Below are 22,236 nucleotides of genomic sequence, written 5' to 3'. Positions count from 1 at the left end.
GGAGCCCAAGGCGGAGGAGGCCGGGCTGGGCAGGTTGGGGCGCACCCGCCGGCCGTCTGGAGACCCCCACTGTCACGGCCTGGGGCAGGAGCCGGGCGGCCGGGCTGGGAGCTGTTGCCTTTACAGCTGGGGTGTCTGTGCGCGTTGTGGTGGCTGTGGTGCTGAGGACGTGAGAGACTTTTTTTTTTTTTTTTTTTTTTTTTTTTTTTTTAAAGATTCGGGTTGCTTGCACGGAGGCTGCTTCACTTTTGAGTTCCGTGTCTGGGTTTGCATCCAACTTACTATATTGTGTTTTGAGAGTTTCCCGGTGGTTATGAGTTAAAACCTTTTCTTCCGTACTCAAGTGAATTGATTTTGGATCCGAATGTATATTAAACTTAACGCCTCCCTGGTTTTTAAATTAGAAATCTACAAGTCATCTTGGTGGTAACCGCCTATGACGGGGCAGAGGAGGGGGGGGGCGGCGCTGAGGGGAGCCAGCTGTCCCGACGCGTAGACTTTGTACCATTGACACTGGGCACCCTTCAGAGAACCATTGCATCGGGAGAAAGTACCGAAATGTTCATATTTTTTCTTGACCATAAATTGCCTTAACTTTAGCAGAAATAGTAGCAATCAATAGAGTTGAGAGTTGAATGTTAAGTTTCGAAAAAGGATGAAGACGATCTGTTTTAGAATAACTTTTTGCTTGCAACTAAGTAGTTTCAGGAGTGGAAAGTAGGTTTTTCCAGCATGGAGAAGGGCAGTCAACAGGGTAAGACGTCCAACCCTCAGAAACAGCAGTTTTTATTTGAGTAGAATTGGTGAAACCTTAGCTGATCGTATGGGAGTCAGTGTTTTCAAGCTTTGTTCTTGAAACATGCTTTTGATTTCCCAATATATGTTAAGTGTTCAGAACCTGTATAAAGAGCCCGGAAGTTGTAGTCACCAGTAGGATTGCCAAGGCCCTAACTACTCAAAGTTTTGCTTTTTTTGTTACTGAAGGGCGAGAGATGGACCAGGGCTTTACTTAACCCTTGGAGGGGTACACACCTGAGAGCCCTGCTGGGGACCGTGTGTGTGTGTGTGTGTGTGTGTGTGTGTGTGTGTGTGTGTGTGTGTGTGTGTGTGTGTGTGTGTGTGTGTGTGTATAGGAAGGTACTAAGATCTCAAAACAAGAATAATTGTGGATCTTTACTTTCCAAGTTTCTTCATTTAAAAATATATAGAGCTGGCCTGGGTGTGGTGACATACCCTTGTAATCCCAGCACTGGTGGATCTGTAGGAGTTCAAGACTAGCTTGGGCTACACAGTGAGTTCCAGGCCGGCAAGTGTTTGTTTCCAGTTAGGTGTGCTTTAAAATAATGTCTTTCCTCTGCTAATTAAAATATGTTTAGCAATGCATGCTTTCTAGTGAGAAATCTTATGAAATGGACTTGGTAGCTTGCCTTCCCCCCTCTCCACCTGGCTCTATTCCTTTCTTTATTTCAACAGGTAGGAGAAGGGACTCAAATTTTATAACATCCATTGTATGCCAGGAGGTATCCTAGGAATAGTTTTATTGTCAGGCAAGTGTCACGACTCCTAGGTAACATCTGCTTCTGCTAAAGAACTGAGAGACTCTTTTACTCAAATGTAGAAAATTTTTACATTCCCATTGCTGAATTATCCTATGTAAAAGCTTTTTTAATTTAATTAAGGAACAGAAGGACAAATGTTATCCAGTTATTAAGACTTATTATTAACAATGGCATAGTAAACAACATATAGTTTTCAAGTCACTTAAATGTATGAGTGATGGCTGGTATCTTACGGCTGCCACTCCTGTAAACAGTGCTCTGATGGTAAAGTAAAAGTTACATAGTTCAAGAATGTCTCTGGGAACTAAGAAAGGTAAGAGCTGCAACAACATTTTTTACAGGTTTATTTTGCTATGGTTTCTTACTAAAGAATACTAGTGAAAGTATGAGTTTGTTGATTTTGGGTTTTTTGTTTGTTTTTTTTGTTGTTTTGAGACAGGGTTTCTTCTGTGTAGCCCTGGCTATCCTCTGCAAATCATGTTGGCCTCAAACTCAGAGATCTGCCTGCCTCTTCCTCCATAGTTACTGGGACTAAAGGAGTGAGCCACCACCATCCACCCAAAGTATGAGTTTTATTTTAATTTTATTCATGCTTTCAAAATGGAGACCACTTAGCCAGTATTATTTACAGAACAGTAGGTAAGTATGGTATTCAAAAGGGTAAACGTTAGTGTACTTAGAGAATTACCTAAACTTAGCATTGTGGATATTTTCATTTATTGTATTGGTGTAGTGTAAGGAGAGAGAGCTCTAGTTGCAGGAGGCAGGGTCATATCTGATTGTTGAGTCCAAAGATCAGACCTATGCTAAAGATACCAGAGGGCAAACCTTCAGTTTAAGTGAAAATTGCCTGACACTAAGGGTAATGCTAGGCTTCATACTTCTCTCTATTAGATTTTTTTTTAAAGTTGTGTGTGTGTGTGTGTTTGTGTGTGTGTGTGTGTGTGTGTGTGTGTGTGTGTGTGTGTGTGTGTGTGTGATGGAGGAAGATTCATATGTGGTCAGAGGGCAACTTTGTTGAATCAGTTTTCCTTCCGACTTTTACTCAGGTTCTGGGGACTGACCTCTGGTCTCCATACTTGAGTGGCAAATACTTTTACCTTCTGAGCTGTCTCTCAGGTTCCATTAGTTAGTTCTGACCAGAAACACGAATGTTTTAAAAGGCCGTGGCCGTTATATGTGCACAAGTAATGCATTTTCTAACTGCCACTAATAAACACTAAACATTTGTCAGAAACACAGGCTGTGACTTCTGTTTAAGAAGTGTCTGGCTATTTAATTTGATTTTAATATTTTGGAATGAAACAACTAACCAAAGTTGGGTTGGTTTTTAAAGAAAAGAAAATGTTGTCTTAAACAGCCAGCGTAGTTAGCATTGAAGGCAGACTCCTGTCCTGCCCAGATACTGGGAAACCCTTATGAACAGAACTGTCCCCTGGAGCGTCCATCACTCATTGTGTGGAGCTGTGTCTTTCTCCATTAGCACTGACTAGCAGTTCATTCTTTGTATGAATCTGTGAATGGCATATGTCAGCCTAATAAGACGGCATTCCTATTCTGGTAATAAATAGACTCTTTGTTGTTGTTGCATGCCCCCCCCCCAAGATCATGAGACAAAAACATGCTCGACTGTCTAAAAATTTTCTTTGATAAAAATGTATAAATTACATTTCAAGACAAAAACAGCATGATGTCTTTAAAATACATGTTTTAATAGGACAAAACAAATACATTCTTGTACCATACAAACTTGCTTCTGGGAAGGTGGCTGTTTGTAGTCTGAGGGTCCAACAAGCTGGGAAGACTCATTTGTTTCCTCTCAGGATCCTCTGTTCGTCACGTCGTCTGAACTCAGTTGGAAAGTACTTGCTATAGTTCGAAGAAGCAAACACCCGTGGCTTTATAGATCTCTTAGAGAACTCTAGCATCACCTACACTGCATTCTGCCCCCATTGCAGTTTTCAGTTCAGAATGGGGTTGCCTAGCCTCACCCCCATGCTGCCTTCCTGGAGCTGGCCTTGCCTCTCAGCAGGGATGGCAGGGACAGGGATGGGTGAGGTGGAGCTGGCGCCTCACTCAGTGGACTGAACTGTGTGGGCACGTGGGAGTGGGGGCTGGAGGGAGAGGGCGGAGGACATAGCCGCAGCAGGCTGTGCAACTGCTATAGCCAGTCTGACTAGTTTAAGGTGCCCAAAGGCAGCTTTGTCTCTCTAGTAACTCTACGTAGCAGCAAACTTAAATTCTCAAAGCCCATGCTCGGCTGCAATACTACGGCTGTGTCTTTTCAAAAAACTGTCACTTCGAAGGCTTCCTGACTAAGCTAAGCTTTTCTTTTCACCTTTAAAATCCTTCATAAGCAACTAGCTGAAAAAAAAAAAAAGCCACTAAAACCACACCTTTCTTCTTCTTCTTCTTCTTCTTCTTCTTCTTCTTCTTCTTCTTCTTCTTCTTCTTCTTCTTCTTCTTCTTCTTCTTCTTCTAAGGAGTTTTACTTAGATTAGTAATGGGAAAGGGATTCTGACTCAAGGACACAGTCTTGTGATACAGTGGTCTCTGTCAACCTGGTGGCCACAGTAAAGTGTACACAACTGTTCAGTGGTCATACAGCTGTCATGAAAGTCCCTGGCTGCAGATCTACTTGTCTAGCCCTTTGCTCTCGTCTTTGGCTAACTGCTTATCTATCTCTCCAGCCCAGGCTGGTTCTGAGCTTGGAGTAGTCTGCTGTAGCACCCCACCCTTGTGTTGAGAAGCATTGCCCAAGTTAGGCTCAGGGAACCCGAAAGTCCCAAGGTCATTTCTGTACCAGAACAAGTTTGCGTACAATTCCAGCCACTCGAATGAGATGTTCAGGTGGTAGCTGTTTGATGCTAGCTCTTCAGATTCCTCTCCTTTTTGAAGGGGACATTTTCAACGCTTTTTGCCTACATATGTCTTTGTCTTTGGGGCTTTCTTTACATTCCCAGAAGCCTATCTGGCAGAACCTGGGTACTATGGCTTCAGGAAAAGATTTTTTTTTACTCTGCACTGGTGAGACCTGCAGTGGGCTTTTCTAAAGCTGCGTGTGTTTGCCTCTCTTCCTCAGTGCTGGGGGTGGAAAGTACTGGGAAAGTGCTCTACCACTGAGTCCTGAACAAACTGTTAAGTGATTTTTGTAATGCTTCCAAAAGTTAAGTTAGCACAGAACAAGTTTTGAAATGCTGATTTTAAAAAATTATTCTACTGTGACCGGAAATATGAAATGAAGTGAATTTCAGCTGGGGGTGATTCCTAGCTGTGTGACAATAGTTGATTTACAAGTCCAAAATGGCCCCTCTGCTTCTTGTAAAGCTCCCAAAGGCAGGTAGGACAAACAGAATGTTAGGGATGGTCTGTTGGGTGGGCTTGAGGGAAGCCTTCCACAGGGATCCATCCCTCAAAGTGGTAGAAGTGGAACTATTAACTATTTTCTTTAGAAATAAATATTTACTAGACTTAATGTGGTACTCTGATTATTTTGATTTATTCAGCTAAATGGCTTTGCTTAAAACTCAGTAAGTTATGAATATCCCAGGTCCTTGAGGAACCTTTTAATCTCTATAAACAGCCTGGAAAAAAATGGTTACTGTTTTTACAAAGTAGTCACTACCTTTTTTTTTTTTGTTTGTTTGTTTGTTTTGTTTTGTTTTTCAAGACAGGGTTTCTCCGTGTAGCTTTGGAGCCTATCCTGGCACTCGCTCTGGAGACCAGGCTGGCCTCAAACTCAGAGAGATCCGCCTGCTTTTGCCTCCCGAGTGCTGGGATTAAAGGCATGCGCCACCAATGCCTGGCCAGTCACTACCTTTTAGTTTGTATTTTCATTGCCCTTTTCTCCTGAGTGAGCTATTCCAAGTATATGATACAAAATTTAAATTGTCTGACATGGGGGGCTGGTGGAGGGTTGTGGGGAGAGGAGGAGAGGGAGAAGGGATTGACATGTGAAGCAAGCTTGTTTCTAATTTGAACTAATAAAAAAATTTTTAAAAAACAAATTTTAAATTGTCTTTGTAAAACCTTACCAGCCTAATTCTTCCATTTTAAATTAATTTTGCTATTTTACGTGTATGGGTGTTTTGCCTATGTGTATTTCTGTGTACCAAGTGCCCACAGAGGCCTGAAGATGGTGTCAGATCCCCTGGAACTGGAGTCACAGATAGTTGTGAACTGCCTTGTGGATGCTGAGAATCAAACTCAGATCTTCTGGAAGAGCAGCCAGTGCTCTTAACCACTGAGTCATTTTTGGGGCCCTTCATAAAGGCAATTACAATAAATATTCTGAATATGTAGGTTACTTACACGGGCCTCAAATTCACCACCCATTCTTTCAACTTAATCTTCTAACTCTTAAGAAACACTTCCATAAAAATATTTCCTTGTGGTTGCATTCTTAGGTTTTATTCTTCAGTTTTATTTAGTGATAAGGTAGCTAGCCAACCTGGAAAGTAACCTTTGGTTTTAACTAAAATGCAATTGTATTTTTCACTGAATTGGCCTTAAAGTTACTGGGCTAGTGTGGCTGTTGGTGAGCCTTTTTTGAAGCAAAAAGGAAAGTTTTCACATGCTTTTTGACAAAACGTTTGGTTTCTTCTCAAGTCTTTTTTTTTTTTTCCCTTGACATTGTTTATTAAGGATCACTTATGTGAGGGGAAAAACAAGGTATCTTCAGGGAAAAGATGCTACAAGAGGATTGAAACCAGAATCCCATCTAAGCAATTATAAATACAAGAGAAAAAATATTTTCATTATGCCCGGGAATGGGGGAGGGTGCAAAGTTAAATCAGCTTCTCTGGCATGCAGTCCTATGGGAGAAAAGTCAAATCTAAGAAGTCTTTGATGCTAATGAGACTTCAGATTCAGGATGCTAAAGATGTACCACTGGACACCAAATGATTAGGAAGTGGCTTCATAATGTAAATCATTGTATGTTTATAATTTCTGGTTTTCAGATGGAAAAAGATACTAGTTCGTCTGATACGAGCATTAGTACTGAATAAACATCATATAACCTGAGCTTGTAATAAATATGGCTAGAGAGAATCCTCAGCTATTACACAGTAACTTGCTTCAGTGTGTCCCTGAGGTTAACTGCATTACATTTTACAACTAAATGGCTTCTCCTCCATGTTCCTGATGAAGGGTTTTCTCAAATAACCGCCTGAAGCATGGTCTCTTTGGTGTGAAAATAATTTACCGTTACTAAGATGCAATAGGATTATTGAAAGCGGCTATGCTAGTAAAATTCATGACTTGGTGCTTGTTTTTGTATGTGTGTTCTCAATTCGTAATCCTCCATGGGTCCTAACCGTGGTTTCTGAAACACTGGTGTTACTTATATACAGGCAATAAAAGTTTGAACTGTAGCATAATATAATTTAGTTTGGGGTTGGCAAGGCTTCTAGCTTTTAGCATTGTCCTTTGGACACCTAAATCAGAGGTGGGATTTGGAAATATAATGCTTTGAGAACTGTAGGAACTGACATGGAGTTGGAAGATGCCTTGCTGCTCTGTGGCGCCCCCTTGTGGGTGGATGTAGTGCTGTCTTTCAGCATATATGGGATTCCAATTTGCTCTGGGCATGCTTGTTTACATACATCAGGAGCGTTCATCTGTGTAAGCATGCCTGTAGAATCTATGTAATTCTCGTGTAAGAAATTCGTTGTGCTTACTTGATTTTTTTTACTTGTAGAGTTTTGGTTTTGTTTTTTTTTATGTATTGATGTATTATTGTTTAACTTTTATGGAAAATTCTGGGCAGACTCAGAAGCTAAAAATTCAGTGCATAGCCCGTACTCCTCAACAGCTCTAAGGGTCTTGTTTCATCTACATGACCATCTTTTGTTTGTTTCTGGAGTATTTTTTAACCAACCTGAGGCCTCAAATCATACTGGGCACGTTTGTATGAAGCTGTAAGTTCAGAAAGTGCCATTGGCCGGAACTGTGGGGTAAAATAGAGGAATTGTTAGCACTTCCATCATAGTGTCCTCAATCCATTAGGGTTGGCATTGCAACTTAAAATTTCCAAGGGATAGAGTGCCAGTGAGTCAGGGTATTAGAATATGTTCCACTGTTGTCATGTTCTAAAAGCTAGTTTTGCTTTCTGGATTTTTACCCACAAGGCACACTTTATTCTTCTATATCTGTCTTCTTTATTCTAAAGAAACATTCACTCTAGAATTTGACTCTTGTTTATTCGATGAAATTGGTTGCTACCTGTTAATATTCCTTTTGTTTTCAAGTGAGACGGCAAGATTTGACAAACCAGCATTAGAAAGTGTTCCCAGTTTAATAGAGACACGTGAAAATCCTAAGAGGAGAGCTGAAATGTAATAAAATGTGGACATTAGGAAACAACCCCACATGGTAAAGTTGTTTGTCTAAATATGCATGGAGGCTGGCCTCCGGGCCAGCTCAGCTTGTCTCCTGGCCTTTGGTGGCCCTCAGGAGGGCTGGGAGTTTGCAGCGGGCTGGGTGGGCAGGGTTGGCCTGCGGGACTTCGGGCCAGGCTGAGTGGAGCCGCAGGCGGGTGTCGGGTTACAGCAGGCTGGGTGAGCACGGGGGACTGGCTGATCTAGTGAGTGGCTTTATAATTACCTCGCTGATTCGTTAGGGGAGGCTTTGTCTTACTTACCAATTAGCACGGATGTTACTGCAGAGACCTCTGAAACCCTGGGTAGGCTTTAGTTTAAAAATAAGATCGTCTTGATTCCAACAGCCTCACACTTCGTCAATAGCTGGTGGAGAGGGTGGGAGTGCTGCTGTCTGCAGAAGTGGCAGAGCCTCTTTCCCTGGGGACTGTTGTCTCTGTTGCCTTTGCTCCCCTTCAGTGGTGTCTGAAGACTGCCTGATGCCATTCCCACCTATCATGTACCCTCCTACCAGGCCTCAGCCCAGGACCCAGAGGCTGGTCTGTTTCTCTTAGTGCGCCTCCCTCCCCCCCAGCATCCCTGACCACCTTCCTTTGCAGTGTGCTCCTTTTGTTCTGGCACTGCTGTGTGCCTTGAGAGGAAGTAGGGTGTTAAAAGCTTAGATATGATCGGGTTTCTTAGTATGGTGTGTTCTTCAGGGTGTAACATGTTAAGTGTGGAAAGCTATCTGAGCCAGTGTGGTTCCCCATTGAAGCGGATGGGGCTTTTCCTCACTGCCAGCTGCTGCCACCACAGCACTGTGACACACGCCAGGGAAGGTCAGACTGCCATCCTGGCCCATAGGGGTGTTTTGTCAGGGACAGAGCTCTTCATTTGGACCACCTCAAAACTGGATACCAAAGGTGAGTGAAGACAAGGAACTGAGAAGATTATGTTTCAGAAGTTGTTTCCCAACAATTTCTAGCCTGATTGAGTGGAAATAGGGTGTCCCCATGGGGTCTTAGTCTCATTAATAAAAGAATGTAAGAATGAGTTCAACGGAAGCTCACAGACACCCGATTTTACCCCCTCCCCCGGGTGGGGGGGGGGGCTCAGGGCAGAAAAGCTGTAAATGTCAGTAGTTCCTCACAGGAGGAAAATGGAAGAGAGGGACAGAGCCGTGGTGTATGTAGTACACTGGCATGGTGGTCAGACACCGGACAAATAGCCACAGGCAGGAGGGAAGCTTTAGAAAGAATAAGGAAGCCTGGAGTACCAGAAAAAGCAAACTTGTGTTCTGACCAGCTGTGAGAGAGAAGCAGAATAAAAAGGAAGAGTTCTCCTTTCCTGACTGGGCCTCAGAAATGTCGGCAGAGCCAGTGACTGGAGACTGGTGACTTGTGGCTGGGAGGGGCTAGGCTGGGCGGAGGGGTAGGGGAGAAGAGTACAGTATCTCATTAAAGGGAAAGCATTCTTCTACCTATCTCTTTGGCTGTTTGTTTGAGACAGGGTCTCACCGTGTTTGTAACCCTGGCCAGCCAGGAACTCCCTATGTAGACCAGGCTGGCCTTGAACTCACAGAGATCTGCCCACTGAGTGCTGCTATGAAAGGTGTACGCGGACCTTCCTAGAGGTGGTTCCAAGGCCGGGTGATTGGCTAGGCACAACTGGAATATTAGGTCTCTGCTCAGCCGGAGGAGGTATTCACTTGCTAGGAGTTTCCCCTTATTGGGACTTTGTGGCCACTCCCACTCTGTCTCTGAGACCCTGAATTCTGGAACGTGGCTGATTTAGTTAGGAGTGTGCTTTCTTTCCCTGTCACTGACCCAAGAGAACCTGAATTCTGGAACATAGCTGATTTAGTTAGGAGTGTGCTTTCTTTCCCTGTCACTGACCCAAGAGAACCTTTCCAAGGCAAGAGCTGAAGACTCTGGCAGCACCACCTGCGCCTGAAAAATCTCTCACATTGGGAGCCCTCTCTTTTTTGGCTCTTTTTTTTTTTTTTTTCCTTCAAAAGTAGTAAATTGGTGTAGAGACCTGGAGTGGAGGGTCAGCATTGGTGCTGCTGGTCTCTTCAGCTGTCTGTAACTCCAGTTCCAGGAGATGTGACGCCCCTTTTTAGACTCTTTGGGCACCAGGTATGAAAGTGGTTCACAGATACATACAGGCAAAACACTCATACATATAGATACAAATTAAATCTTTTTGAAAAAAGAAAAACCGTATAACTTAATTATGCTATAACCCTGGAAAATGCAAACCCCGAGTTTCTAAGTTCAAGAAGAAACTGTCCCATGCTATTGAAAATGTACAAAGTACCATTCAGTTGAGCCCTAGGATGTTTCATGATGACTGATAACTGCCCCACTTCCCTTTATCTTAACCTGCCCCATCCTAGATGCTTAAGCACTCAAATTTGTCCTGCCCAGGGTGGTGCAGGGCTCATGGGGAGCACTACCCTTAATCCTCCCCCATCTGATGACCAGGTGCCTCTGCTCACCCTTAGGTATTCTTTGACGCTTTCATTGGATATAAGATTAGTGATATCTTGACCAGTCATCTCCTTTCTTTGAAACTGGGGCTCAGGTATCAATTTTGACCCTGTCTGAGTAAGAAGTAAAAGAAATCTTAGTGTGTTTCTTCTGTCGGGTATAATGACCATTGTTTGGAATGAATTGAGTTAAAACAAGCTTTTACATCTCCTCCGCACAGAGTCTGCCAGTCTACATGGACAGGAGAGGGCTCCACAGCACAGCCCATCCTGAGGTTGGCAGATGTCAGCTGGGCCACGAGGAAGCCCTGGGGCCATGGGCTGGGATAAGCCTGCCGCCAGGTGACAGCAGGTGGTGGTGGGATAGCAACTGATAGTAAAAGATTTTCTATTTGTACCATGAAAGACATAGATGCTTAATTTTGACACTCCATAGAACATTAAAGGACAGTGATTTAAAAAATAAAAGGAAGATACCATTTTTAAATAGTGGGAAAAGAATTATAGATAACTTTTAAATTCACATTGTATTTGAAGGGGGGTCGGGAGTGTCTAAATGCCTTAAAAATAAAGGCTTTGGGATGTCACCCTTTAAACACAGGTAGTATTTAATCTTTGGGCCCTGGGCATGAGGCATTCATTTCATCTAGTCTAGATGATTCCTTGTCTGTTGTCACCATGAAGTGCTGTTCATTGCCTTTGCCCTGCTTGCTTAGAAACAGAAAGGGAGGCCTTCACCTGAGTAGTGGTGTGCCCGGGCCCAGTGGCCTGGTGAAGACCAGAGGAAATCCTGGTTCTCAGAGGTCACAGCCCAGCATCACCTGGAAACTTGGGGAACACAGATTGCTAGAACCCATCGTCTGTGCCTGAACAGGCCCAGAGCTGAGGCTGGGCATTTGCCTAAGTGGGACCCTGGGGTAAATGTGAGGGGCTCAGAGGTGGGATATGAAGGCTAGAGCTCCCTCTCTCCCACTCAGTCCTAGAACTCGCTCTGTAGACCAGGCTGGCCTCGAACTCACAGAGATCCGCCTGCCTATGCCTCCTGAGTGCTGGGATTAAAGGAGTGCGCCACCATCACCAGGCCCATGTGTCTTCATTTTTTCTCCTGACTGTTCTTTTATTGAGGACTAGTTTGGTGTTAGGGAGGGCCCTGAGCTAAGGATGCTGAGGTGAACAAAAGAGTCTTGTGCCCCTACTGGGGCAAGTCTGGAGGTAATTGACAGACATGCAAATGGAGGGACTCTGCTGATCATTCAGGCTACAGTCGCACTCCTGCACTGTGTGAATTTCTCAGGACAGAAATGGTAGAACCATGCATAGCAGGTAAAAGTTTTCTGACTATCTAGAGTCTAGACCTTTGTCTTTTGAGAACAGTTGTACTGATACTCATTACTTTCTGGCACCAACCTCAACAAAAAAAGTGGGTTTTTTTGTTTTGTTTTGTTTTCTGATGCTGTGTTTTTGTTGTTCGAGACAGGATAGATCGTCTGCCTCTGGCTTCCCAGTGTTAGGATTAAACAGAGCACTAGGGTCTGTTTAAATTTTAGTTTTCTGCAGTTAGTACTTGCTAGATCAGTTTTACAAAATACTGGGCTGGGGCGAGGTTCCATGTCTGAGGGGATACCCAGCGTGAGTAGGCTGCTTGAGTCTCAAATGTCAGGAGTTTGTTCCTAACCATTGGGAAGGTGACACATTTTGTCTCAGACCTTACAGTAAGAGCCAATGGCTATTCAGTAGAAAAGCAGTTGATAGTTTTTAGGCTTGGGTAGCAAGAGAGGAAAGGAAGGACCATCCACCTGATTTCCCTGTGTGGAGTGTCCTAGCTCAGCCCCGAACCCTAGGAGCTCCTCAGGTCTTTGGGTAGAAGATTTGCAAGCTGAGGGAGGGGACTATGTGGAACACCAAAACCCAGGTACCCTAGTAATCAAGCTCGTGTCCAGTGTAGGCCTTGACCCTGGAGCCCTCCATTCTGGAGGGTTGCCCTCCCTAGCCTTCCCAGTAATCCCTTAGTGAGCCTCTGTACTGCTTTGGCATGCTGCCCCTGTGGAGCCTTTTGAAAGGTCACGTGCCTGTCCAACAGCCCTTAAAGAGCTATTGTTATTTTTTCTGAGTGTCTGAGGAGAAAGGCTTCTGAGGAGCTGGCCACCCTGGCCCAGGAGCTTGAGCCGGGCCCAATGCTAACAAAAGGGACCATGCGCCTGGCTGTGTGCTGCCTGGCTCTTGAGGGCATGCTGTGTCTTCTTTGAGTTATGTCTTGCTTGAGGAGATCCAGGCCACACATAGCCCTGTCTCGGTGGATGGAGCTGGAGGTCCTCTCAGCTGGAGCCAATGATGAGGTTGTCACCTTGTACTAACCAGATTCTGGGGAATCCACACTATGGTTTTGTTGCATTTTTATTTTTCTCTATGGCTTAGCTAGATTGTGTACATTTTGCTCTTCCATTGGGTGAATGGAGCCATTTTTATTTGCTCCGGTACAAAACAGAAAAATGAAAGTAAGCCTGTTTTGAGACATAATCCACCAGAGGCCCTATTTACACACTTGAAGAGCATCCAAGATTCAACTTGTCTACCTAGTCCTGGTCACAGATTTTGCTTACAGGGGCGCTTCATCCTCCTGTTGATGGCAGTGTTACACATACCTCTACCGGCTTTCCTAAACACCAGGGTTAGCACGCAGCTTTGGCCAGATGCTCTGTCTGATTGGAAGTTAGCTGCTTCTCACATGGAAAACGTCTCCACAGATGCTGTTCAGCTATGAGAATTCTGCTAAATGCCTACAGCATCACACAGCCCAGGTGTGGGGGCATGTGTGTGCGTGCCTAGGGTCCTTGGAGGTGAGAAGAGGATATCAGGTTTTCTGGAACTAGCTACAGATGGTTGTGCATCACCATGGAGGTGCTAGGAACTGAACCCTGGGTTTCAGCAATAACAAGTGCTCTTAACCATGAGTCATCTCTCCAGCCTTTAGGTTTGACTTCTGTAGAAGTGGCAATTATTTCTAAAGAAATGTATTGCTAGGCCAACAAGGTGTCTTGTTGAGGAGTACGTGCTCAAAAAGCCTTGATGGCTGAGTGGCTGGTGGGGGAAGGACAGAACTATCTCCTCAGGTCATCCCTGACCTCCACAAATGCACATGCACACACATACACTAAAACAAACAAAACCAGGGTCTCACCAAGTAGCCCTGGCTGGCCTGCAACTCAGATCTATTTCTGACTCACTGGGTGCTGACATCAAAGGCATGTACCACTTCATCTAGACTTATAAATTAATTTTCAAAAGAAGTGTGTTATTGAAAAGTACTGTGGTGTTGTATTAAGTCTAGAAGTTTCAGTTTGGTCAGCAGAGATCTCATCTAAAAAAATAGAGGGAGAGAGAAAAAAGTAGGGAGCAAGAGAGGGAACAAAAACTGTAGAAAGTACCATTTGATTCTGGTTCAAGCCTTTCTCAGTTTTATATTAATGAGTGGACATCTACACTGTTACCTACGGTTATTTTTGCCATAGAAAATCAGTAAAAGTACCAAGTAGCAATGAGTCTCTGATTTGATCTTGGCTGTATTTTAATGTCTTGGATTTCTGTGTTGATGGACCATTTTGATAGCCCCACCCCCTACCCTGTCAATTGTGAATTTCAGTAAAGCATAAAAACAATTTTTTGAAAATGAAGTAAAGGGGGGGGGCTGTAAAATCTTGTGTTGAGGGTTAGATTTGCAGACCTAACAGTTACTTTGTAATTTTGCTGTAAACCTCCCTAAGTAATACAGTGTCTTCACTTACCTCATCTGAAAGGGTACCAGTTCACAAGCTAGCCCCACCTGTGAACTGAAGTTTGAGAAATGCTGGTCTAGGGTGTGCATGTATATATTTGAACACTTACACATTCAAGTGGTCTGTTCACAGGATAACTTACAGATCAGATAACATTGTGTGCAAATTAAGTGCCTTACAAGGTCTTTGGCCAAAGTAACATTTTTTTTTTCCGGAGAGTATTAAATGCTTAAATTGTAAGCAGATATACATATAAATGTGAATACAATTAACGCACTTCAAAATCCAGTTGTCTGGTAATGCTTCTGATGCATTGTGTTTTGCAGAGTGAAATAAGACTATCTCTTCTCTGATTTATCAAGTTTAAATGAGTATAGATAGGACATGCCCGATGCAAAGAAGATATACAAGTGAGACTCGCTAGACAGTAGGAACTGAGAGGTGAAAGATAAGCCAGTTGTTTTTATTGGACCCTCCTTGTTTCACAGAATAGTTGTGTTGATTGCGTCTTTGGTCTGGTCTTTGATCCTAAGGATCGATACCCATCTTGCCAATGCTTACGGAATGAGGGGAAATGGTTTCATACAAATAATTCCACATTCTTTAGAAGCATCAACAGATCTCAAACCAATGCTGACATGGGTAAACTGCAGCTGTCTTCATCTCTCCCGTCCTTTATGGGGTCGTGTGCCAGACTCTGGCCTCCTGTATATCTGCTTTGTGGAATGGACATCATGACCTTCCTTTAAACAAAGTATTGGGAAAAAAACTTCTGTGAATTGTATTTGTAAGAGAGAGAGGAAAAAATGACCTAACTACCAAGCACCTGTGGAGAGGGGTGAGTGCTGCAGAGGAATGGCAGGGGCCTGGCTTAGAAAGAACCATGCCTCCTAGTCTGGCCCCCCAGAAGCTAGGTTGGACTGGGCATAGTAGTCTGAGGCACAAGGATTTTGAGTTCCATCCAAGAACTCAGTCCAAAGGTTCATATTGGAAGCCAGGCGCCTTGAACTATAAGACAAAAACAAGATAGCAAGTGTTGAGGGGCAGCAGGGGCTGGTCCTCCGAGCTGGTTTCTATAGCAGAGGTTCTGCAAGGGGTGACAGTGACTGTGGGTACTAGGAAGGGCTGCTGTTCTGAAAGTGACCACCAGCTAGGCAGCAATATACCCAAAGGGACCTGACTTTAGCCTTTATCAGACTCTCTTATATCAAGTCCTGTGTCTTCCAGATACCCAGGTATCCTTGGAGTCATAGTAGGTGTTTTGTTAGGGCAGTCTCCAGTACCTGAGTAGCAGGGCTTACAGTCAGAGCAAATCCCTCTAAAACTACAGCAGTCATGTTCACACACAACAATGTGCTATCAAACAGAGCCAAGCAGAACTCGGGTGGGAAAACATGCATTCCACTTCGTCTAGAATGAAAGGCAGTAGCAACTCAGTCTCTGTGGTCATTTAGCTTCACCACATATCACCCATCAGGCAGGAAGGCTTCGTGCATAATGAGGAAGGAAAAAACATCTTGAAAGCACACAGGGTTCTACCAAAATTGTATGTGTTCTCCCTTCTCTAACTTGATGCCTTCAATTTTTTTTAGTTGTGTTCAAGCTGTAATTTATAACACCTCTGTCTGTTGAGGTTGTGCGTTGTATGTTCTTGAGCTTTAAAAATAAACCCATTTGGGGGAGGGAAATTGAACCTGTGTGATAATGTTAGGCATGCGAACGCAAGCACATGAGCTGAGAAAGTAAAAATCATGGTTTCCATGGTAACTCCTAACTTCTCCGTGTTGTGTTGTACACATTACTCACACAGTACATTGGCCAGGATTGCCTAGTGATAAAAATTGCTCTGCAGGCGTATAAGGGCGGATGTCCCACTTCCCAGTCTACAGGGTCTTTCCCCAGTGAATCCACCTGTTCTTAGTAACCCGGGGCAGGAGACTGCATAGACGAGTCCTAACCTCTTAAGTCAGCATCTTTTTCATGTGGAAATTAGCCTTCATGTGACTCATGCTCTTCCCTGTCTTTCTCTGTTGTAGATATATGTTGGGTAAAGGAGGAAAACGGAAGTTTGATGAGCATGAAGATGGGCTGGAAGGCAAAATTGTGTCCCCCTCCGATGGCCCATCCAGGGTGTCTTACACCTTACAGCGCCAGACTGTCTTCAACATTTCCCTTATGAAACTGTATAACCACAGGCCCCTGACAGAGCCCAGCTTGCAGAAGACTGTCTTAATTAACAACATGTTGAGGCGGATTCAGGAGGAACTCAAGCAGGAAGGCAGCCTGAGGCCTGCATTCACCCCCACTTCCCAGCCCAGCGACTCACTGAGCGACAGCTACAGGGAGGCCCCACCTGCCTTCACCCACCTGGCCTCGCCTCCTGCTCACCCCTGTGACCTAGGAAGCACTACACCCCTGGAGGCCTGCCTCACCCCTGCCTCACTGCTAGAGGACGATGATGACACTTTTTGCACTTTGCAGGCTGCGCCCCCTGCAGCTCCTACCAGACTGCCTTGTGCAGCCCTCCCACCAGAAAAGGACAGCTTCTCCTCAGCCTTGGATGACATTGAGGAGCTCTGTCCCACATCTACCTCCACAGAGGCTGCCGTGGCCTCGTCAGCGGCGCCTGACAGCCTGAAAGGAACCTCCAGTGAGTCCAGCATCCAGAAGCCCGAGGGGCCCCAGGAAGGCCGCACAGATGACTCAAGATTCATGGACTCCCTGCCTGGGAATTTTGAAATAACAACGTCCACAGGTTTCCTGACAGACTTGACCCTGGACGACATCTTGTTTGCTGACATTGACACATCCATGTACGATTTTGACCCTTGCGCATCTACATCAGGGACAGCCTCAAAAATGGCCCCTGTGTCAGCTGATGAGCTCCTCAAGACCCTGGCCCCCTATAGCGGTCAGCCTGTTGCCCCAAGTCAGCCTTTCAAAATGGATCTCACAGAGCTAGACCACATCATGGAGGTGCTTGTTGGATCCTAAGACTCGGGACCCCTTGACTGTGCCTAACCAGGCCCTACAAGCATCCCCACCCACCCTGACAGTTTCTCCGCACTGTGCATGTACCCTTGCTTGCCTTTTTCAGAGAAAAAGACAATTTTACAAAAGGATTACACTAGTATTTTCTTCGAGCAGAGTTGGAGTGCCTTCATTCAAGTATGACCACTTTTAATACACTCTCTGAGTGGGCTTCACAGAGACCCACTGCCCTGGCTTAGACGAGAAGACATTGGAAGACTGTGTTGATAATGTTGAAAAGTGAACATGAACAATTCAAGCGAAGCACAAGGATTAAGTTGGAAAAGCTGTAAATTGCATGTGCATATTTGTCTATTTTTTCTATAAGTTTTATTGCAAGAGGTAAAAAAAAAGAATATATATCTATATTATTTGGATAATCTCAGTACCTTTCCTGGCGTTTTTGCCCTGTATAAGTTGACTCGGCAATTCCGCCTTTTTAGAGGCATTAACTCCTCGTAAGTGTTGCATTTACATGGCTGTTTAGAAAACCGCTGCCCAAATTTATTTTATATTTTTGTACAGATTCTGCAGTTTATGATATTGTTTTTCTAAAAACAAATGCTGTTTATACATATAAGATAGCTATTTTGATAGGATTTGCTCACATAGTTCCTGCAAATGTAAGCTGTACAAGTTGCACTTGTACTTTTATAGAGTCGTAATGTTTTATATGTGTATGGTGCAAGAGAAAATTGGATCAAATCAATCTGCAGTTGATGTCCCCAAATGCAAATACACACAGTGCTTCAATAAAGGGCCAGGTGATCTGACACCCAAATTTCACAAGCACCAGCCCCTGGCACGATCACTTGCCAGTACTGTGACTTCCAAAGCCAGAGAGCCCTGTCTGCTCATCAAACTTGCATTAAGCAGTGGTCGGGGAGATGGCAGCAGATCCTGGGGTTGACGTGACGGTCTCTGTAGCTCCTGCTTTTGAGCAGAGGCTGTATCATTTTGTTTAAGAGGGCACTCATGGTTGGATGTGGTAGCGCACCCCTTTAATTCCAGCACTTGGGAGGCAGGGCAGGTGGATTGCTGTGAGTTCCAGTCCACCCAGAGCTATATACTTCGAACCCTGTCTCAAGGGTGGGGGGAGTCAGAAAAAGACTGTATTTATGCCAAGTTTGCTCTTTTAATTGTTTTTATTTTAATTTTGTAAAGTGTAAACCCCCCCCCCCTTGGGCATAGCTTTTATGATGAGACCATAATTTTAAATAACAATTTTACAACAAGCAACTGACCTCTTCATGGAGCTAAGCCCTACCTCAGTGCTTAGGGCTCATAAAGAAGATACCCTCCCCAGAAGGCATCCATCATGTTGCTGAGCTGCCTTTCCCAGTGTCCTTCCCTGGAGCTTTTGTTCCCTCTGTTGCTAAGAGCTGCAAATGGCATCTTCATGATCACCACAGTGAGCTCGGCTCACCTCAGCCAGCCGGGATGCACTCTCAACATCTGTGACTAGAGCCGCAGTCCATCACCTTTATGTCATGGTGTCCAATCTGGTTGCTTTCTTTAATTAACTGCTAATTTAACCACACTTCACAAAGCTATTATCCCCAAATACATAACAGAAATTTCTATGTGTGTCCCCTGTCTCCTGGCCCCTTAAGCAGCTTTTTATTTCCAGTTCTATCCCCTGAGTTGTAATAGTTTGTTTCAGTGTATCATGCCCATTGCTGAGGTCTGCTGCCTTCCTTTATGGTAGTGGTACTTCAGCTTACAACCGATATTGTTATACAGGTGGCTTCTTTAGGAATAACTTTTATATTTATTTAAAAATTTTTAAATTATGGGATTTTGTTTTGTTGTTGTTGTTGGTCATTTGTCAATATTCAGTCACCAGTTCTACTCACTTCTTGCCATGGATAAAATTGGGTCTTTCTGGCCAATTAAAAAGATAAGTTTATAAATGGCACTTTAAACAAGCCATAGATAGTTTTATTTTTATAATGCACATGGCAAGCAAATGTGTTTGTGATGAAGGAACTGCTCATCCAAGCAAAAGATTTGTGTAAGGTGTGATTAATATCTTTTCTACATTCTAATTTACCTTTTCCCACAGCCATGTGTTTGAAAGGTTGCTTCCCAGCTCCGTGGATCAGTGAGAGGCAGAGAGAGCAGTACTTGCTCTCCTGCAGGCACCCTCCACAGGCACCTCTCACCACTACACAAATATGTTTCCTTTGATGTAGGACCAGGGACCATATGAGAAGGTGAGGGTTGTTGTCGACGCTCCCAAGTGTCATTGTGCTTGTCCATTTTAAGAACTTTTCTTTCTTTCTTGAAGAAAGCAGCTCTACCCATCTCTGTGTTTTAGACCTGGAGGACCCTGTAACATGCCACAGACATCTGCATACATGTGCATATACAGTAGTGTTGACTATTCCCAACAAAAATGGCACAGCGCAGTTGATTGCCGCTGTCGAAAATTGATCTACGGTAACTTACAACAACTGTACTTTTGTTGGATTAGCAAATCGTGTGTTTAAACAATCCCGTATGTTGGGCAACAGTTCAAATAAGCTCAGAGAAGCATTCCCAAACTTAGTTCTCTGACTCCGTGCATTCATAAGGCCGGGCTTCAAAATCATAACACCCACCCCAACTCAGCAGGCACGTGCCTATTCTGCAGACATGCATGGGAAACTATTGGCCCGTCTTAGAAAGAGCAAGCCCATCAAGAGTTAAGACTGACTTTGTGTCCTATTTATATTAAGTGATGTCCCAACAGGGAAGAGGTGGAGCCAGCGTGAGATCTCCAAGTCCCAATTTGAGTGTGGGACGTGCTTCGAGATGCTTCCTGGCAGTCATGGCTCACCTTCACAAAGACAGTCTTGTGGCATCCAGAGGCAGGCAGACAGCCTGGGGTGCTTGGGCCTGAGAGGCAGTTATTGACAGTGATGTGCAGACTCCTGAGAGATTTAAGAGGTGGTTTTCCCCATAAGTTATTTATTCCTTTTTTTTTTCCTGTGTAAATATATTTATTTTGCTGTGTCGCTCTAACAACATCTGGGTGGTATGGTGCAGAATGTATGGTAGGAATGTATTTCTTGTAGGAATGTAAATGTGTATTAAAAGGGGGAGCCGAGCCAGCCCCCACTCTGTCTTTTCATCAGACACACAGTCCACATTCATTTTCACTCTCATCTCCAATATGGGTCTATTTAAAATATGCAAAGGGTGTGGATGAGGAATGTTTTAATACCTCCAAATTTTTAAGAAAATCAAGCATAAAAGGGTTGATAATTTTTTAAAGTTTTCTTAGTAGCACTTTCACTTATGACAGAAGGGGCAACACAGGGCACCCACCTTCACACCAAAGGGTGAGAAATGGCCACAACCTCCCACACTGCTCCAGTGTCTTTAGCAGTTGAGCTGTTTATTGCCATAGCCCCTTGAAGTGCCCCAACCATCCTGAGGTCAATCAAGGAAAATTTCTTAAAAAAGTAAGCTCCAAAGAGCCCAAGTATCAACTTATGGATCATTTTTAAAGCTTAAATTTATTAACCACCTTTGCGGTAAACAATGAATTATGAATACTGCAAGGGCAGCCTTCTTAAGTGACAGACATAAAAAAAGAGACTGCCTGCGCAGCGATTGTTGTTCTACTTTGTGTGAATCGTCTTAATTTTGAAACCTTGCTCTTACAAATTGGACCTTTATACATTTCTGAAAATAGAAAGAAAAGAGCATGTTTGACTTGTCCTAGCTATAAATGGTTAATTCTTGTGCTGCCCCGCACCTGGATGCCAGCGGGGTGTGCATCTGCCTGTGTGCGATTGTTTCCAGTGCTTCCAAGAATGAATCTACATGGTTCTTGAAAATTAGTCAGGATCAAATGCTCTTGCAGACAAAGCCAATACAATTTTTGGACTTTTGGGGGGGAATTTGGAAGGGAAACGTAGTCCATATGTACAACTAAAGTGTTGCAAAGTGTACATAGGGGCATGTTAGGTGCGTGGATTTTGAGGGGGGCTTTTGTCGAAAGTAGGGGTGACCTTTCCCCACAGACCTGAGAGCTGTGCCTTTTCTATGCAATATTACAGATGTCACATCAGAACCCAGAGGGCTGTGTTCTAAACAATTGGACAGATTAAATGTACATGGAAATGAGCGGTCTTTTGTAGTTTTATATTATACAATAAACAGTTAAAGGATGAGACTTGTGTTTACAGTTTTCTTCTGACTGGAATATCACGGGCCTGTGTGGTGACTGGTCCTGCCACGGTACAACCTGCAGTGTGCTCTGCCCATTCTCCCCAGGCTTCTCGAGGTCCTCCTCACTTCCTTTTCCTTCTCTTACCTAGCTCTCTCCAGACATCATTTTTACTCAGAGCCTTTACCCTGTCTGTAACCTGAGATGGTCTCCCACCCACACTCCAGACTTGAAAACCCATGGCTACCCCCTGCCTCTTCCGACTGCTGGACTTCACTATCTACTAGAGATGCAGTGTGTCTATCTCTGTTGGCCATTCCTGATTCTCCGTGGAACCTAGCCCTCTCCAGCAGGCCACTTGGCCCCCACTCAGGCTCACCTCAGTTCCCATACAGTAAGCCTGTCTGTCCCTCAGTTCCAGTCTTCCTGTCTCTCTGCTTCTCTGACCCATACCCAATATCATCCCCACCTACTGCTGGTGTCTGTATGTTACTGGTCTTTCTGTCCTGGTGGTTTTGGTATCATATTGCTAGACTGGGCCACCCTGCCATCATCAGGACCTAATTGGGCAGGGATGTCCAGGCACTCCTTAACAGGTAGGCCACTGTTAGCTGGTGGGGTGGCAGACGTGGGTAAGAGAGAACTGGAAAATACATCCTCCATTAAATCAGCTTTGGAATATGGAAGGCAGGAGGTGTGGTGGGCTATAAAATGAATTGTTCTCCACAGAGGTTATAGATTCCAGTACCCCAGAATGTGACTCATTCAGCAACAGCCTTTATAGAGATGCCTGCAGACAGAGATACTGTGTGAAGACAGGCAGGCATGAGGGCCATATTTCTACAAATCAAGGAGTATTGGGGAT

The 22,236-nt window shown here is 44.2% G+C and overlaps 1 protein-coding gene across 3 annotated transcripts in view; it reads left to right on the top strand.

The window, feature by feature from the left end:
• Window positions 1-21,377, top strand: part of Sertad2 (SERTA domain containing 2) — a 113,395-nt gene extending 92,018 nt beyond the window's left edge. For all 3 annotated transcript variants that reach the window (XM_027388063.2, XM_027388061.2, XM_027388062.2), the window contains one exon: window positions 16,219-21,377. In XM_027388063.2, coding sequence (XP_027243864.1) covers window positions 16,223-17,176 — 954 coding nt within the window. In that variant the 5' untranslated portion in view covers window positions 16,219-16,222 and the 3' untranslated portion in view covers window positions 17,177-21,377. The remainder of the gene's footprint in view (window positions 1-16,218) is intronic.
• Window positions 21,378-22,236: the final 859 nt, after the last annotated feature.

This window comes from Cricetulus griseus (assembly GCF_003668045.3).
Source record: "Cricetulus griseus strain 17A/GY chromosome 1 unlocalized genomic scaffold, alternate assembly CriGri-PICRH-1.0 chr1_1, whole genome shotgun sequence".
Taxonomy (NCBI): Eukaryota; Metazoa; Chordata; class Mammalia; order Rodentia; family Cricetidae; genus Cricetulus; species Cricetulus griseus.
Note: the sequence above shows the minus strand (reverse complement) of the source record. Positions and strands in the feature narration are given on the sequence as shown.